Source organism: Aythya ferina (assembly GCF_964211825.1).
Source record: "Aythya ferina genome assembly, chromosome: 25".
NCBI lineage: Eukaryota > Metazoa > Chordata > Aves > Anseriformes > Anatidae > Aythya > Aythya ferina.
Window position 1 is genome coordinate 6,057,157 of NC_140323.1, and position 17,135 is coordinate 6,074,291.

Consider the following 17,135-nt stretch of genomic DNA (forward strand, 5'->3'; position numbering starts at 1 on the left):
CTTTTCCCTAGTTTTTGTAATTCCTCCAGAAGTTCTCTCCCCTTCTGTGCTTTGCCCATCCAGCTGCAGGAAGGCATGCACTTGGCTGGGAAGCAGGCGTAGCTGATGGGAGGGCTCCTCGGGCCGTGTAATACATGGCTCTTGGTGTTCTCTGCTGCTCCCGAAGGCTGGGGTTGTGCTGGCACAGATGGCAGAGAGCAGACATCCATCCAGTTGTTCACTGCTCTGGGCTGCTGTTAGATGACGTGGCTGTAACCCGTTCTGAAGCTTCTTGCCTAGAAGTGCAGCACTGCAAGAGCAAGATAACCTGAGGGATGCTTCTGGGTGTGGGAAATGGCCATGTCACGGTGTCTGCTGGGTGCCAAACATGCAGCAGTGCCCAGCAGCTCTACAGACTGTCGTTATAGTTCAGATTTTTTTTTCCCAAATTACCTTGAGCTCTACTGCCTGCCTGACAATTCCCTTTTAGCAAGGCCTCGAGGCTTTACTTGAGCTTCACTCTAATGCATGACACAGCTCGCCATGTCTTTTAAACAAATTAATGCAAAGCTCCCCTGCAATCACATTCCAACTGCTGCTGGAGCCGGGCGGGAGGGCAGCCCCAGGTACATCCCTTATCATAGGGGGGGTGTTTTGGGAAGGCTTAATTCCAGCTGGCAGTGGTTTGGTGGCACCCATGTGTACCCCTGGACAAGGAGGGTGGTGGTGGCCCTGCTCCATGCTGCCTGGGCACAGCTGATGGTGGCGGGGGACCTGTCTGTGCAGCATGCGGGGAGAGCAGCTCAGGCAAAGAACGCAAAATGTTCCTTGCTTCAGGCGTTCTGCGATGGGAAAGGGGCTTGGGAGCAATCATCACAGAGACATCCAAGTGGGAGAAATGAGACATCCATGTCATGCATATTTCTTTATTTTTTTCCCCTACTGTTAAGTGAAGCCGTATAGGTGACCCTGCAGTAGACATTGAGAGGATACAGGACTTGTCTACAGTACTGACACTGATTTATTTACAAACAGTAAGAGCAAATACAGCTCTAAGTAGCAGAATGAAAATCTTTCAAGTAACCATTTCCTCTTTATCCAACCCCTTCCTCCGCTGGAGGCGTGATGGCATCCCTTGGCCCCCAGTGCTCCTGCGTCCCCTGCCCTGGCTGGTGGGCACGGGACAAGGTGGCCAGGACCGGCCGCTCGTCTGCTTAAGGCTGTCGGGGGGCAGAGCACAACCGGGGGCAGCAGCAGCTCTTGACCTTTGTCCAGTAGGAAGATTTTTCTGAGAAATTCACCGAAGTCTCAGGACTTATATACAGCACAAAATAATTAATTCCTCCTGCCACAGGGCTGGCTACCAGGCATGACTCGGAGGCGGCACCGCCCTTGCCCAGAAATTCCCTGTTCAACCCAATTAAGGTTTGACAAAGCAGGCGAGGGCAGGGCGGGTGCCTGGCACCGGTCCCGTGGCGGTGCCACCTTCAGCTGCGCAGGGGGGCATGTGGCGGCTCGGCGTTAATTTCTCTGATGCACTGGGGTCTGTGTGCTCTTTGGTGTCAAACCGCTCCGCATCTCATTGATAAATGCTGACCTCCAAGCACTGCAGGGAGCCGGGGTTTCTTTCTTTAAAAAGAGGAAATGGCTGTGAAAGGGAGCAGGAAGTTCGGCTTCAGCCCCTTCCTATTATGGGCTTGAACGCAGGTGGTTGGTTGAGTAGGTCGTAGAAAAAGTGGGGGCCAGGTAGCTTTTTTTTTTCTTTAATCCTTTTGGCTCTGCTCAGCAGAACGGCGATGTGAAGCTGAAGTCATTTTCTCTTCTGGCAGGGAGGAGGAAAGAAGAGGGTATTAAACACAGCAAAGGTGTTACTAGCGTAACGCCCAGGAAGGGCTCCTGTAGAGGCAGATCTGCATTGCACCACCAGCTTCAAAAGCAGGGCCCGGGCGGCAGCACGTAGCTGGAAGGTGAGGGTGGTATAAACCTATTATTCCCTAGCTGATCATTCGCTGTAGCTTTCGCTGCTGCCTGTAACCCAGGGAGAAGGCAGGGCCCCCCGGCTGCTGCCAACACTCGATACGCTCATCTTTTCCGTGGTGCCAGCAGCGGGCTCGCAGCCGAAGCCTGCTGCGTGCTCCAAGCAGAAGGGGGCTGCGTTGGTGTGGGGAGCCCTGGCCCAAGGCTTCACCCTGTCCTATTGCCGCCTGCCTGCCCCATTTCCCCTGCAGCTGTCTTAGCAGTCAGGCACAAGGGGAGCTCCTGCTGCTGTTTTTCAGGGAGCAGTGAGCAGAGTGTTGTGGCAACAGGAGGCCTGAGATAAAGACGTCTGATCCTGCTTAAGTGCATAGTTTGGGCTGTAATCTGTTGTTTCCATCTCTCTCCACAAAGCAGGGGTGTGAACGTGTTTTGTCAGGCTGCTTTGCAGCAATAACCGGGCTGCTCGGGGAGTGGAGCGAAGCCGTGCTCAGGCAGTGCTGCCCTCCTGCTGCTGCCAGCACGTCCCTCGCCCCTGGAGGTTCCCAGCCCCAGGCTCAGGGGCTGCCCTCACCCTGCTGGCTGTGGCCCCCCCTTCCCCAGCACTTTTGGTGGCTCAGAGGCTGCTGCTCGTGGCTGCCGGCTGCCATGGGGAATACCTGCCACGCAGATGTTCAGAAGAGCCCGCAGTCCTTGAGGTTCTCTTTGATGATGACATCTGTGACTGCGTCAAAGACGAATTTGACGTTCTGTGTGTCTGTGGCACAGGTCATGTGGCTGTAGATTTCCTTCACGTCCTTTCGCATGTTGAGATCAAGGAACTGGGTCTTGATGTAATTTCCTGCGTCTTCAAATGTGTTGGGACCTGTGGAGGGAGGGAGCGATTCGCTGCAGGTGCCTCTGCCGGGGTGGTGACGCTCGGGGCCGGGGAACCTGGGGACGCCTGGGGCTTGTGTTTGGGAGTTAGACCTGCAGCCTGCCTCCCAGCTGGATGCTAACCGCAGCTACCAACTCAGTTTTAAAAGAAGCTGTTTTGCCCTGCTTCCATCCTCCAGATGGCACCAGTCATGCTGGCCTTGCCCCCGGTTTGCTCCCGGCCCCAGGGACTGCTCCCAGCATAATGGAGCCAGTGAAGGCCAGCCCCCAGGGGGACCAGACCCACTCACCATCATAATCGGGGAAGCAGATGCTGAGATGGACCTTCTTGATCTTTTCCTCGAAAAGGTCCTTCTTGTTGAGGAAGAGGATGATGGATGTGGCGGCAAAGAACTTGTGGTTGCATATACTGTTGAATAGGTGCAGGGATTCATGCATGCGGTTCTGAAAGCAAACAGGACAGAGCATGGGCACTTGGTTACAACCAAACCATCTTTAGTGCCCCGGTGCTGTGACGGGTGCTTTGCCCCAAGCTGCTGCTGCAAAACAAAGGGCAGCAGCAGTGGAGCAACTCTTGGGGCTGTGCTGTTTGCTATGGCAGCAAATGGCTCTACCCTCCAAAGAGCCCCCTTGCTCTTCTGAAGAGCTGCAAAGGCCCTGCACTATGGTGCGAGTGACCCAGGTATGTTGGGGTGCTGCTCATGGTGGGGAGCAGCACTGGAGCTGCAAAGCAGCTGCAGGCAGTGTGGGGCTCTGGGGCTCTGGCCCTGACGGTCAGCAGCACCAGCTTGCACTGATCCTGATGGGAGAATCGTTGGCAGGAGGAGCCCCAAGCAAGGGCCCCGTGCCCCTATCCACACTGGCCAGGCGGTGCTGCGATGCTGCAGGATTTCCCCGGGGTACTGCAGTCCTCAGCCGTTACCCACAGCTTGGCTTCGAAGGAGCACGGAAAGGGGAAGCATTGCTCTGCTCTGGTTTGGGAGCAGAGGCGCATTTTCCAGTTCGCTGCAGGGAGGACAAGGCTCCATCCAGCTGGACCTTTGCAGCTGCCCGCTGCAGGCAGGTGCTTTAGTGGGGATGGGTTTTCATTGTCTAGGTCCCTGCTGTGGCAGCGTTCCTGTATTGCTTCGGTGACTGGGGCTCCTACAGGGCCCTGTTTGGCTTAATCCTGCCCTGTCCTTTGCAGGGGAAGCATTACAGCCTCTCCCAAGGACTTCAGTGAGTAAGGTGTCATTGCGAGGGGCTGGGGAAGGGCTAGTGGCAGCCTGGGCACACCCGGTGTCACCCAGCCCCAGGCAGCAGAGCCTAGCTCTGGCAGCACCCAGCTCAGCACACCGGGGAGCATCCGCGGGACTGTCTGCTACGGGAGATAGCAGCAAGGAGACTTTGCCCCAAGCCGTGGAGCAGGGGAGATGGCAGCCTGCTTTTCCTGGTTGTCTTCAAAAATAATGATGAGAAATAAGGCACCTTCTTGGGGCCATCGTGTTTCTGCTCTCCAGGTCTCTGCCCTCAAAGCTACTTTCCCTGAGCAATGCACGAGTCCCCCCAGCACGTGGGGGGGGGGGAGCAGCAGCCCCGCCGGAGCAGCCCCTGCCCAGCACCCAGAGGCTTCGCTTGGTGAGCTTCTGCTCTCCTTCCCCGTGCTGCTGCTCGTGGGGAGCAGAGGAGGATAAAAGCTGTGCCCTGTTGCTGCTCCTCCACCCCCCAGCACCCTGATTTGCTTTGTTCCTCCACCAGGGCTCTCTGGGCCCCTCTGCTGGGGCTTCCTCCCCTCCTGCGTTGTCTCCGGTGTGTTTGGGTTGGCTCGCGGGGCTTTGCTGCACCCGGATGTTTGTTCCCGTAGGATGGCAGCTCTTGAGAGGAGGCCAGGCCTCCTTGGAAGGAGCTGATTTTTCCTCAAGGTCAGCAGGATCAAACCCATGGCACAACCACCCCAGCGTCAGCTTGGTTGGGCTGTTCCTGCCCCGGGGGGAGCACGGGTGCACGCAGGGGCTGGGGCCGGGCTGAGCCACCCCCACTGCCCCCCGTCCCGTGGCTGTGCCCCAGGCACCCAGAGCATTCACCTGCCCCACTGCGGCCAACCCGCACGGGTGCTGTCACCCAGCTCCTCTCCCCCATCGCTGCTGAGCCATTCCCCAGCCCCAAACCCACCACTTCGTCGTCCTCCACCAGCACCATGTCGTAGGCGCTCAGCGCCCCGCAGAAGATGATGCAGGTCACGCCCTCAAAGCAGTGGATCCACTTCTTGCGCTCAGATCTCTGCCCTCCCACGTCGAACATCCTGGGGAGGGGACAAGGACGGGGCAGTGACACGTCTGCTCCTGCCACCCCCGCTGGGATGGTGCCAGTGCCCCCATAGCACTCGGGGGGCACGGGTTCGGTGACCCATCTCTCATCCCTCTAGTCTAGGTGGCCCCAGAGCATCAGGGGGACAATTTGTTACCTTCATCCCTGACCCTGTTCCCACTGTCGGGGCTGGAGGGGCTGCCCGTGCTCACGGGGGTGTGTGTGGTGTGTGTGCATGTGCCCACCTGAAATTCAGGTCCTTGACAGAGAATTTTGTCTCAATGATGCCCGTGGTCTTCACGCGGGACCGCAGCACATCCTGCTCGTTGGGGAGGTACCCGGGGGCTGTGATCCTGTCCAGCTGGTTCAGGTAGCTGCGGGGACAGCAGGGGACACGCTGTGGAGGGGCTGGGGACGTCCCGGTCCCCGTGGAGGGTGCGATGCCAGCCCCGGGTGACAGCTGGGCTTTTAAGGGGTGTCTGGGGCTGGGTCTTGGTGAAGGACGTGACTCCAACCCGCACCCTGAGGGGCACAGTGAGACTGCAGCTGGGCACAGATGGCCCTGAGCTGGCCTCACCCTGCCCATGCAGTGGGGACATGGGGACACGGGGGGCTGTGGCCAGACGGCACCCGTGGGGCCCTTGGGTGGACAAAGAACAATGTGGTGCGCTGCAGCTGTTCCCAGAAGCAGGGAGGGGATTTTGGAGCTGGGAGCGACTGCAGCAGGCAGGGGACCCGTGCACACCCCCACACTCACTACGCGGCTGAGTCGTTGAGCTGGTACTCGGCGGCTCTGTCGAAGCAAGCCTGCACCCCGCCGTCCTTCCACAGCTTCTTTATGCAGTCGACAAGCTCGGGAGGCATGGTGCCCTCCTCGATGGAGTCGGCCAGGTTGAAGAGCTGCCGGCCGTCGTCCTGCAGGAGAGAGCCCTTTGCCACTGTCCCCACGCGCTGTCCCCTCCCCTCGTCCCCCGGGGCGGGACGCCCCCACTGACCGCCCGTCCCGACTCGGCATAGTCGATGCCCAGCGTGGACATGGCGCGGATGATGGCCAGGATGGACTGCAGGATGTTGCCGTAGATGATGGCCTTGAACTCCATGCACTCCTCGGGCGAGTAGCCGTCCTGGTGGATGATCCTGGGGGCCACACATCAGCCTCAGTCCCAGAGCCCGGCACCCTGGGGTGCCCCCTCTCTCCCCAGCATCACCCCCTCTTTGGGAGCCCACCACCAGCATGGTGCTGGGGACACCCCCAGGTCCTACGGCCCCATGCTTCTGCCAGGGGTTTCTGGAGCTCAGTCCTTGTCCCCCCTCCCCCAAATCTGGGTACCCAGCCATGGGGCGCAGCCCTTGCCACAGCCGTACTCACTTCATCTGCTTCACAATGGTGCTCTTGCCCGACTCTCCAGCCCCTGGAAAGGAGTCAAAGGAAACCTCAGAGGTGGCTGGGGCATGCCGCGTGCCTGACACCACAGTGATGGGCACTGCTCTGTCCCCCTGCCCTGCCCATCACCGTGGCTTCAGGCCTGCAGAGGCTGCCACCATCCCTGCGCTGCCTCGGCGATTGCCTTGGTGCTTTAAGCGGCTTAGGGCGGCACAGGAAGCTGCTTAGAATTAGGGTGCTAATCGCCTTGACCCTGGCCCCCCCTCACCTGGCTAAGCCCCCACTGCTGCTCCTGCCCCCCATGCCCTGCAGGGTTACCCCGATGGCTGAGCGGGGAGCAGGGTCCTCCAAGGGACAGTCCCCTCCTGTGCCCAGCAGTGGGGCAGGGTTTGGGGATGCTGAGGGTCCCACTGCCCCCCCACGCCCATCCCCACAGGTGTCACCAAGGTGTCCTGGCCTCAGCCACTCCATTCCCCAACCCCATGGTGTCCCCTTGGTCCCTGCCACCTGTCTACATGCCACCAAGAGCAGACGCCACCCCCAGCTCTTCCCAGGCACAACCCTGGGGGACATCCAGTGGAGGGACAACCCTCTGCTCGCTAAGAACAGCTCGTCAGACTAACGAGAACGGACCCAGCGCTGAGGGGAAGGGGGTCTCCTGGGGACAAAAAGGGGCAGCAAGAGGAGAGGATGAGGCCAGTGGCTGCATGTCCCTGCACCGACACCTCTGGGGCACCCGGCACCCCTGGCACCACAGCCCCAGCCCCAGCCCCTCTCTGTCCCCTTGCCCCAGTTGCTTTTGCTCTGTGCCCATCCCCAGAGGATACAGCTCCCGATGGGGACCGATGGGGTCCCTGTGCCAGGTAGGGACATGGGATAGTTCCTGTGTCCTCCCTGTGCCCAGCCAGCCCCTGTGCGGATGTCCCCTCCACCCTACCGAGCAGCAGCAGCTTGACCGTCTTCGCCTCCTTATCTGCGTCCTCCTGGAGCTTCTTCTCCAGCTCCTTGGACCTCTTGGCCATCTCCTTATCCTCTGCGCTCGCCCCGCTCCCCATGGCGTCGTCTTCCTCTTCCAACGCCTCGAGCTCCTCTAGGTCCCCGGGCTCTTCCAGCTCTTCGCGGGGGGCGCGCACGCACCCCAGGGGCGGGCGGAGGGCAAGGGGGAAGAAAGGGAAGCCCCGAAAGGCCGAACCAGGCGCCCGCTGCCCCGCGCCACGCCGGGGGTGCTGGAGCGCTCGCCTGGGTGCTCGCGGGCTGGCTGCCCCCCGAGCTCTCCCTTAATTCCCCATGGATAACCCAATTTCTGGGCTGATGGATTTGGGGACTTTTTATCTCTCCATGTGACCCAGGAAATCCAATTAGCCCAAGATGGCAAAGATTAGGGCTTGGAAAAGAAAGAGCATCTCGGGGAGGCGGCCAGGGAGGTGGGCACGGTGCCTTATGTAAGGGGGCAGGTGGCATGTCATCCCCTGCCCACAGGGGATGGGGACACCCCAGGTCCTGTGGGGTGTCTGGGGGGCTCTGTGGGTTTGGGGCACCCCACTTTTGGGTGCCCCCCCGTGGGGCTGCAGGGCTGGGCTTTGTGCTGGGGATGGGCTCAGCTCAGTTCCCGTCACACCCAGGGACCCCGGGTGCTGCCGGGGTGGTGACAGGGGGATGGCGGGGCTGTGGGTTTCCTCCTGTTGGGGAAATGGAGCTAATTATTGCAGGCAGTAACGAGCACCTGTAATCCTGCACTGCTGAGTGCCGCTCGCTGGGCCCCTCTCCTGCTGCCTAAGCTCTTTAACAGGACGGTGCTCAGCCTTCCTCCCCCCTGCCTCCTCCTCCTCCTCCCCAGCCCAGCAGGACCACAGGGCCCCCAGGGTGGGTGCCCCTGCCCCGCGCTGCTGGGGCTGGCTCTGGGGAGGCGGCAGTGCTGGGGACAGGGGACAGCCGCTGGGTCCCCGTGGCGGTGCTGCAGGCTCCAGGGGTTTGTTTGTGACCCCCCCGCGCCCTGCGGTGTCACCGGGGGTGGCATCCCCGCCTTTCCCCCCACCACAAACCCTCTCCCGCCATGCCCAGCAGCGGCGGTGGCATGGGGACAGCCTGTCCCCGCTGTCCCCACGGACACAAAGCCCCTTCTGAGCCTCTAATGAACTTGGCGCTTACGAAGGGGGTCCAATTAAAATACCAACCTCCCGACCCAGAGGCGTGGGGGGGTGGTGGTGCTGGGGGGGGGCACGGCTTTAGCCCAGAGCTCAGGCTGGGGGGGCCCCACCGCCCCCTCCCCGACAGCCCGTGTCCCCCCGGGTGGCCCTGAAGGGCGCTGTCCCCTCGCTGTCCCCGTCACTGGGGCTGGGGGGCGCGGGGGGCCGGCGGCATTCCCTCTGCTCCGGCAGCAGCTAAAAATCCCCCCGGCTCCGGTGCCGGATTAGGGGCACTTGGCACCCACCGGCACCGCGCCCGCACTCCCGGCCTGGGCACCGCACCGGGAGCAGCGGCGCAGGTACGGGGCGGGGGGGGACAGGGGGCGACACCCCCGGAGCACGAGCCCTTCCCCAGCCCTGCCCTGTTTGAGGGGATTTGGCTGGGGGACAGAGGGGGTGGCCGGGGGGGGGTGGGTCAGGACAGACCCCCCCTTCCCGGGCAGGGTCTGGGGGTGATGCTGGGGGGGAGGTCCCCTCCTGGGGGGCTGTCTGTGCGGGGGGGCAGGGATGAGGTTACCCCTCTTTGGGGGGCTTCGAGGCCTGGCTCTGGGGAGGGGGGCACCCGGTCCGGGGGCGGTGATGCTCGTCTTTTGGGGGGGGTCTCGCTGCGGGGCGCTGATGGGCCGGGGGGGGGGGAGTGCGGTGCTGGGGGGGGGTCGGAGCCGTGTCCCCGGCGGGGGGGGGGCTGCTGGAGGTGCTGATGCCATGGGGGGGGCAACTCCACGTCCCGGGGGGGCGATGCCTGAGGCGGGGGCTGGAGAGGGCAGCACCGCCCCCGGGGGCTGCAGCCCCCACCCGGGGGCGAGCCCCCGCCCTGCCGCGGGGCCGGTTGCTGCGACAACCCCGGGCCGCCTCCTCCCCCCCCCCCCCCCTCCTCCTCCTCCTCCTCCTCCCCCCGCCCCGCGCCCACATCCTCCCTCCGCCCCATCCTCTTCCTCGGGCCGGCTTCCGGCCTGCCTCCGCCGGGGACTTTGGTCCAGCCCCGGTTCCCGCATCAATCATCAACCCGGGGAGGGAGCCGGCGGCCAGCGCTCGGCCCCGCCGCCGTAAGAGTCCCGCGGGGCCCCGGGGGCCGCCCCCGCCCCCTCCCGCCCCCCCCCCCCTCCCCGTTACCCCGCCGCCCCCGGAGCCACCATGTCCTCGGCCGCCCCGGCCAAGTTCCCCTTCAAGAAGCGGGGCAGCCTGCAGGCCCCCGGCCCCGCAGGTGAGCCCCCCCCCAGCTAGGGGCGCCCCCTCCCCAGATCTCCCCCCGCAGCCCCTGGGGCGGCCCAGGCAGCTGGGGGGGGGAGCAGCGACCCGGGGGGGGGGCGGGCAGTGCTGCGGTGGGTGGGGGGGAGTCGGGTGGTGGCCCCCGGGGGGTGCTTTGGGGGCTGTGCGCCCATCACCGTGGCGTCGGGGCTGCTCGGCGGGGGCTCCTCTCTGCCGGGGGTTGGGGGCCGGGGGGTGCCGGTGGTCACGGGCAGTGCCGGGTGCCCCCCCCGATGGCAGCGGGGGCCGGGGGGGGGCTATGCGGCGGTGCCGTGGCGCAGCGGCTGTGCGAGCTGGCTGGGAGGAGGAGGAGGAGGAGGCAGAGGAAGGCTGAGGCTGGCTTGGATGCGGGCCCAGGGCACCCCCGGCTCATCCCGCAGCGGGGGGGGCAGCAGCCCCTGGGGGTGCTGGGGCTGGGGGGGCTTCGTGTGTCAGCCCCTGGGGGTCTCGAGGCGCTGGGTGGCGGTGGCACGGGGTGACGGTGGCACAGGGCAGGTGCTGGTCGGCACCTCGCCGGTGGGGATGCTCACGGGGGGGCTCAGGGGGGCTGTTCTCAGACTCGGGTGGCACCAGGTGCCAGCGGTGTTGCAGGTGGCACGGGGCGCTGGGCATGTCCCGGCAGCGCAGGGCTCACTGGGTGGCACTGGACAAGCCCGCGGTGCTGTGGGGTGACACGGGCACCCGTGCTGCCACCAGTGCCTGACGAGGGGCAGAGGAAGTGTGGTGACACAACCTGTGTGGGCACCCGTGGCAGTGCCCTGGGGGTCCTGGCCCCGTCCCTGAGCCCCTCTCCCACTAGCGATGCTGGCTCGTTACGTCCCCTGATGGGTGACGAGGGAGCTCCTGCCCTTGCGCTGCCTCAGTTTCTCCCCCACCACGGTGGGACCAGGATCCCAGTTCCAGAGGGCTGCGGGGGGGCTGGTTAACCCCTTCCTGCCTGGGAGCGGGGCGCAGACAGCCCCCCGCACCATGCTCACGCTGTGCCTGTGCCTGTGCCTGCAGAGTTGCGGGGGGGGCCAGGGTCCCGGCCCCTGCAGTCAGCGCGCTCCCTGCCCGGGACACCCCACTGCCTGAAGCACTTCCCTGTCGACCTGCGCACCTCCATGGATGGCAAATACAAGGAGATCGCTGAGGTGGGTCCTCCCTGTACCCCAGGTTTGCCAGGTCTCAGACTGGGGGGGCTTCACCTACCTCCTTTTTCCCTGGGACACAGAAACAGCCTGGCGTCCACCCCCCTGCCCGTGCAGGGGCCGTGGTGGCAGGGAAGTGACCCCACGCACCTGATTGATTCCAAACCTGTGTCCCCCATTCAGGGCTCTGCAGTGGGTTGGGGCTGGGGGGGAGCCCCGTGGCTGTTCTCCTTCCACCCCCAAGGTTGTGTCTCCCCAGCCCAACAGCGTGGCCTCCTCAGTGCTGTGGGCTGAGACTGAACACAGCTCATAGCAGCGGTGAGCACGGGCTGAGAGCAGGTCCAGCTGGTGGCAGGGCTGGGTGTTGGCTGAGACCTGGCACAGCTCATGGCAGGGGTAGTTGTGGGCTGAGACCTGGCGCAGCTCACAGCAGCGGTGGGCCCGCAGGAGCTGTTCTGTCGCTCGCTGGCTGAGAGCGAGATGCGGACGGCGCCGTACGAGTTCCCCGAGGAGAGCCCCATCGAGCAGCTGGAGGAGCGGCGGCAGCGCCTGGAGCGCCAGATCAGCCAGGACGTGAAGTAAGCCGGGGTCCCCCTGGGACAGGTCCCCACACGGGGACAGCCACCGCCCCGGGTACCGCGGGCACCCCGGCCCTGCTCTGGGGGCTGTCAGTCCTCTGTGCCAGCTCTGTGTCCTCTCCTCTCCCGTGGGTGTTGCGCTTGCTGTCTTCTTTTTCTCTTTTTTTTTCTCTTTTTTTTTTTTTTTTCTGGTTTCTGTGTGGTTGTGTTGGGTTGGGCATTAATGGGATGTTTTCTCTCCCCCCCCAACGCCTTGGCCCCTTTCTCCTCCTGGCTGTCCCCTCCCGGCTGTCCCCTCCGCTGTCCCCAGACTCGAGCCCGACATTTTGCTCAGAGCCAAACAGGACTTCCTGAAAGTTGACAGTGCCGCGGACTTACAGTGAGTGTTTGGCTCGGTGACACCAGGGGCTTGGGGTCCCCCCAGCCCCACTTTGGCCCCCCCACTTCTCCCCCAAGCACAGAGCCGAGAGGTGCCCCCAGCCCTGCTGCCAAGGCTGGTAGTGAAGGGGTTAATGCGCCCGGGGGTGGTTTAGGGATGGGGGATTTGGGGTGAGCTGGGGTCCCTGCTGCTGGCATGGGACAGATCTGTCCCCAGCCTGGCCTTGTCACCCCCCCGGCGCTGCGTGTCCCCTCCCTCCTGTCTCCGCTTGGGAGTTGTCTCTGTCACGAGTTGTTTCGTTCTCTGTCCCCCCCCCCCAACTTTTCGTTGTGCTCCTGTGGGGCTGGGGGATGCGTCTGGGCATAGGGGGGTGGAGGGGGGGGGACAACTGCCTCCAACCAGGATGTGACACCCAGCAGTGACACTCCTGGGGACGCCGCCACCTTCCTGCCTCTGGGGACCGTGTGCAGCCCCCGGTGGGGGGGCGCGAGGCCGTGTCCCCATCTCACTGGCCACTGGCCGTGCCCGCAGGCTCTTCAAGGAGCAGAGCGAGGACCTGGTGGACCATGTCCCCAAGGACCGTGACGCGCTGCTGGAGCGGGAGTTCCAGCGCGTCACCATCTCCGGGGAGGAGAAGTGCGGGGTGAGCCTCTGCCCCCCACGAGGGGCACCCTTCAGCACCCACGGGAGGTTTTGGGGTGAAATCCCCCCCACTTTGTTTTTGTGTCCCTTCCCAGGTGCCCTTCACGGACCTGCTGGATGCAGCCAAGAGCGTGGTGAAGGCGCTGTTCCTGCGGGAGAAGTACATGGGGCTGTCGCTGCAGAGCTTCTGCAAAACCACCGCCCGCTACCTGCAGGAGCTCTCCGAGAAGCCCCTGGAGACCCGCGGCTATGAGGAGGTGCCCGAGACCCCCGTGGCCGCTGGTGAGCATGGGACAGGAGGCTCCCTACGCTGGGGATGGGGATGCTGGTGGGGAGCCGTCCGGTGCGTGACCACGGGGTCTCTCCTGGCCGCAGATGCCCCTGTGCACCCCCCGTTCGCAGAGCAGCACCCCTACGAGAAGTGCGACCCCCAGACCATGCCGGCCGACCTGGGCTTTGGGCTGAAGATGGTGGATGGCGTGGTGCACGTCTACACCAAGCAGGACCCCACTGACAAGTGAGATGGGGAGGCTTGCCGCTCTGATGGGTTGGGTGAGGGGCTGTGGTGGGTGGCTGGGGACGGGGGGACCCGACCCACTGCCCCGTCTGTGTGCCTGGCAGGAGCACGGAGCTGGACCTGCCGTATCCGGACCTGCAGGAGTTCATCGCCGACATGAATTTCCTCATGGCTTTGATCATCAACGGGCCCATGTGAGGAGAAGGGCCCTGCCATGGGGGGTGGGCACCTTGGGGACAGCACTGGGGGACGTGGCTGTGGCTGTGACACCTGGTCCTGGTGCAGCCCCCACGTTTGTCCTGGCTCATGGTCACCATGCGAGGGGTGGGGGGCCCCAGAGTCCAGAGCCGTGTCCCCTCCTCCTGGTGGGCACCAGCCTTTTGGGGATAGATTTTCTCCCTTCTCGCCCCAAAACTGATGCCCCCTCCTTGCCTCGGGCAGCAAATCCTTCTGCTACCGCCGGCTGCAGTACCTGAGCTCCAAGTTCCAGATGCACGTCCTGCTCAACGAGATGAAGGAGCTGGCGGCCCAGAAGAAGGTGCCCCACCGTGACTTCTACAACATCCGCAAGGTACTGCTGGCGCGTGGTGGGGGTCCTGGCTCGGGCAGGGAGCACCCAGCGGCTCTCAGGGCTGAGCATCGCCTCTGGCTTGCAGGTGGACACTCACATCCACGCCTCGTCCTGCATGAACCAGAAGCATCTCCTGCGCTTCATCAAGCGGGCCATGAAGAAGCACCTGGATGAAATCGTCCACGTGGAGAAGGGCAAGGAGCAGACGCTCAAGGAGGTCTTTGAGACCATGAACCTCACTGCCTATGACCTCAGCGTGGACACTCTGGACGTCCACGCGGTACGGGGAAACATCCCCAAATCTTGGAGATGAGCAGGTCCTCCAGCTCGTCTCTGGCCAGGGTGGGAGATCTCCAGGGGTATCCCATGGTGGGGTGGGGGTGCCCAAAGCTCTGGATGGGGATGTTTTGGTGGCTCCAGGGTGCTGGGAAGCCTCAGCTCACGTCTGCGCCCCCATTTCAGGACCGCAACACTTTCCACCGCTTCGACAAGTTCAATGCCAAGTACAATCCCATCGGCGAGTCCATCCTGCGGGAGATCTTCATCAAGACGGACAACCGCGTCTCGGGGAAGTACTTTGCCCACATCATCAAGGTGAGGTCCCGTGCCTCCCTCCCTCCAGTGCTCACAGTGGCAATGCCACCCGTGTCCCTGTTCCTGCTGGCGGAAGGGTAACGCTTCCCCCTCCCTGGCAGGAGGTGATGTCCGACCTGGAGGAGAGCAAGTACCAGAACGCCGAGCTGCGGCTCTCCATCTACGGCCGCTCCCGGGATGAGTGGGACAAGCTGGCCTGCTGGGCCGTCAACCACCGCGTCCACTCCAACAACGTCCGCTGGCTTGTGCAGGTGCCCCGGCTCTTGTGAGTGCCGGGGGACAGCTGCCCCCACCTGGACCATGTCCTGGGGGGGGGGACTGGGGACCCCCAGCCGATGTCTGGCTGGGCTGGGACGGAGCACCGGGCTCTGACAGTCGTCCGTCCCCGAGCAGCGATGTCTACCGGACGAAGAAGCAGTTAGCCAACTTCCAGGAGATGCTGGAGAACATCTTCCTGCCCCTCTACGAGGCCACCATCCACCCTGCCCAGCACCCCGAGCTGCACCTCTTCCTGGAGCACGTGAGCGCCGCCTCCTGCAGGGGGGCCGGGGGCCACCAGTGGCACCTGCACCCCCAGCCTGGACCCGCTCCCTCCCTTCCTCACAGCTTTGGGGCTGGGTGTCCTTGGTGGGGGGTGACCGCGGCGGTGTCTCACCTGCAGGTGGACGGCTTCGACAGCGTGGATGATGAGTCCAAGCCCGAGCACCACATCTTCAACCTGGACAGCCCCCTGCCAGGGAACTGGGTGGAGGAGGACAACCCGCCCTACTCCTACTACCTGTACTACATGTACGCCAACATGACGGTGCTCAACCACCTCCGACGGTAAGGCTCCGCGCCTGGGAGTGCTTGGGGGGTGTCTTGGCAGGGGGTGGGTGCTGACGGTTGTCCCCCCCGTGGCAGGAAACGCGGGTTCCACACCTTCGTGCTGCGCCCACACTGTGGCGAGGCCGGCCCCATCCACCACCTCGTCTCGGGCTTCATGGTGTCGGAGAACATCTCACACGGCTTGCTGCTCCGCAAGGTGAGCAGGGCGGGGGGGATGCTGGGGGGACGCTGGGGTGCACGGCCGGGCCCCCCTTCACCCCGCTGTGCCCCCCAGGCCCCCGTGCTGCAGTACCTGTACTACCTGGCGCAGATCGGCATCGCCATGTCCCCGCTGAGCAACAACAGTCTCTTCCTCAGCTACCACCGCAACCCCCTGCCCGAGTACCTCTCGCGGGGGCTCATGGTCTCCCTCTCCACCGACGACCCCCTCCAGTTCCACTTCACCAAGGTGAGCTGCTGGGGGGGACCACGGGACCCTGACCCCTCCAGAACCCCCATGGGGCAGCCACCATGGCCACGGGACGGGGTTGGGGGGGCCTGGAGGAAGAAGAGGGCAGTGGGCTGCGGAGGGTGCTGGAGGCCCAGGGCAGGGGGGAAAAGCTGGGCCCCCCCCATCCTCTTTGGGTGGGTGGGTGCTGAGGCTGTGCCCCCCAGGAGCCGCTGATGGAGGAGTACAGCATCGCCACGCAAGTCTGGAAGCTGAGCTCCTGCGACATGTGCGAGCTGGCCCGCAACAGCGTCCTCATGAGCGGCTTCTCCCACAAGGTACCGCTGCCCCTGGCCCCCCCCGGGACCCCGGCGCTCTGTGGGGAGGGGGCGGGCGGCTGCAGGAGCCTCCCCTTGCTCTGCCCCCAGGTGAAGAGCTACTGGCTGGGCCCCCACTACCTGAAGGAGGGCCCGGAGGGCAATGACATCCGCCGCACCAACGTCCCCGACATCCGCGTCAGCTACCGCTTCGAGACGCTGTGCCAGGAGCTGACACTCATCACGCAGGCGGTGCAGAGCGAGGAGCTGGAGACCATCCAGGAGGAGGACGCGCTCACCATCACCTCCACTCTGCCCCCCCGCTGACCCCCCCTGCTCCCGGCCCCGTGTCCCTCCCAGGCTCTGCCGCTGCTGCCCCCCTCCTGCTGCCCAGTGCCCTGAGCTGCTCCTCCCCGCTGCTGTCCCCAGGGCTGTGCCAGTGCCTCTGCTCTGGGGGCTTTGTTCCCTACTCTTGGTAGTGTTATTATTTTTTTTTTTTTTTGCCTTCTTGGTTATTTTCCACTGCTTTCTCTCAGCTGGGTTGGGCCCTGCTGGGGCCAGCCTTTGGGGGCTGATGTGGGCACGGGCCCTGCTGGGGGCCGTGGCTTCACCTCCCGGTGCCGGGCTGGGGGCTGCTGGTGCCGGGTGCGGGGATGCCGTGCAGGACCCCCACCGAGTCCAGGCGGGGGTCCTGATGCCCGTGAAGGGCCTGCCCCAATCTCCGTCCTCTTTCTCGCCCTGCTACGAGGGGCTGTGGGGACAGGCTGGGTGCAGCCCCCACCCCAGCCCCTCGCCCACGCTGTGCCCTCGTCCTGCTGGGGACCTGGTGGCCCAGGGGCTGCCTCGAGGGAGGCGTGGGGCTGGGGCGCTGCCTGCCCCCATCCCCTGCACTGCCAGGGGGGCTCCGGGCCCTACGGGGCCGCTTCGTCCCGCGGGGGCATCGCCCTGTCCCAAGTGTGTTCCCCCTTTCCTGTGCCCCTGATGTGGGCTCCGAGGTCAAGTGCTGGTGACCACACGGCCACCAGAAAAAAAAAAAAGAAAAACAACTGAAAAAAAAGAAAAGCATGAGAAATAAAAGTATTTAAGTAAGAGCCGGGGTGCTGTGAGGTTGGGGTGCAGCGGAGGGGGGGGGACACAGCGCAGCCCCGAGCTCGGGGGAAACTGAGGCACGGGGGGGGGCGGGGGCCGCTCGCGCTCCGGGGGGGAGGCGGGGAGGGGC

The 17,135-nt window shown here is 64.2% G+C and overlaps 2 protein-coding genes across 3 annotated transcripts; one reads left to right on the forward strand and one right to left on the reverse strand.

Annotated features, from left to right (window-relative positions):
• Window positions 1-891: 891 nt before the first annotated feature.
• Window positions 892-7,996, reverse strand: GNAT2 (G protein subunit alpha transducin 2). Its single transcript, XM_084498072.1, has 9 exons — window positions 7,437-7,996; window positions 6,485-6,527; window positions 6,111-6,252; window positions 5,873-6,030; window positions 5,361-5,489; window positions 4,981-5,110; window positions 3,120-3,273; window positions 2,613-2,818; window positions 892-1,801 (listed from the first exon to the last, which is right to left on the reverse strand). Exons 1-8 carry the CDS (start codon window positions 7,552-7,554, stop codon window positions 2,628-2,630), a joined length of 1,065 nt encoding a protein of 354 aa, XP_084354198.1. The 5' UTR covers window positions 7,555-7,996; the 3' UTR covers window positions 892-1,801; window positions 2,613-2,627.
• Window positions 7,997-9,627: 1,631 nt separating this feature from the next.
• Window positions 9,628-17,007, forward strand: AMPD2 (adenosine monophosphate deaminase 2). Of its 2 annotated transcripts, XM_084497700.1 has the most exons (18): window positions 9,628-9,889; window positions 10,936-11,066; window positions 11,511-11,641; window positions 11,952-12,020; window positions 12,552-12,663; window positions 12,758-12,944; window positions 13,038-13,179; window positions 13,284-13,373; window positions 13,621-13,750; window positions 13,836-14,030; window positions 14,213-14,344; window positions 14,446-14,609; window positions 14,738-14,864; window positions 15,006-15,169; window positions 15,248-15,368; window positions 15,447-15,620; window positions 15,827-15,937; window positions 16,028-17,007. In XM_084497700.1, exons 1-18 carry the CDS (start codon window positions 9,820-9,822, stop codon window positions 16,241-16,243), a joined length of 2,466 nt encoding a protein of 821 aa, XP_084353826.1. In that variant the 5' UTR covers window positions 9,628-9,819; the 3' UTR covers window positions 16,244-17,007. The 2 variants fall into 2 exon arrangements, with proteins under 2 accessions (XP_084353826.1, XP_084353827.1); XM_084497701.1 differs by lacking the exon at window positions 11,952-12,020.
• Window positions 17,008-17,135: the final 128 nt, after the last annotated feature.

What these genes read in the sequence shown, in the direction of transcription:
- GNAT2 (XM_084498072.1), bottom strand. Translation starts at nt 7,554, where the DNA reads ATGGGGAGCGGGGCGAGCGCAGAGGATAAGGAGATGGCCAAGAGGTCC. An exon ending in CTCAACGACTCAGCCGCGTA is followed by an intron (nt 5,490 to 5,872) that starts GTGAGTGTGGGG and finishes CTGTCCCCGCAG; the next exon opens with CTACCTGAACCAGCTGGACA. An exon ending in GTCAAGGACCTGAATTTCAG is followed by an intron (nt 5,111 to 5,360) that starts GTGGGCACATGC and finishes TCCCCTCCCCAG; the next exon opens with GATGTTCGACGTGGGAGGGC.
- AMPD2 (XM_084497700.1), top strand. Translation starts at nt 9,820, where the DNA reads ATGTCCTCGGCCGCCCCGGCCAAGTTCCCCTTCAAGAAGCGGGGCAGC. An exon ending in TTGATCATCAACGGGCCCAT is followed by an intron (nt 13,374 to 13,620) that starts GTGAGGAGAAGG and finishes TGCCTCGGGCAG; the next exon opens with CAAATCCTTCTGCTACCGCC. An exon ending in ACTTTGCCCACATCATCAAG is followed by an intron (nt 14,345 to 14,445) that starts GTGAGGTCCCGT and finishes CCTCCCTGGCAG; the next exon opens with GAGGTGATGTCCGACCTGGA.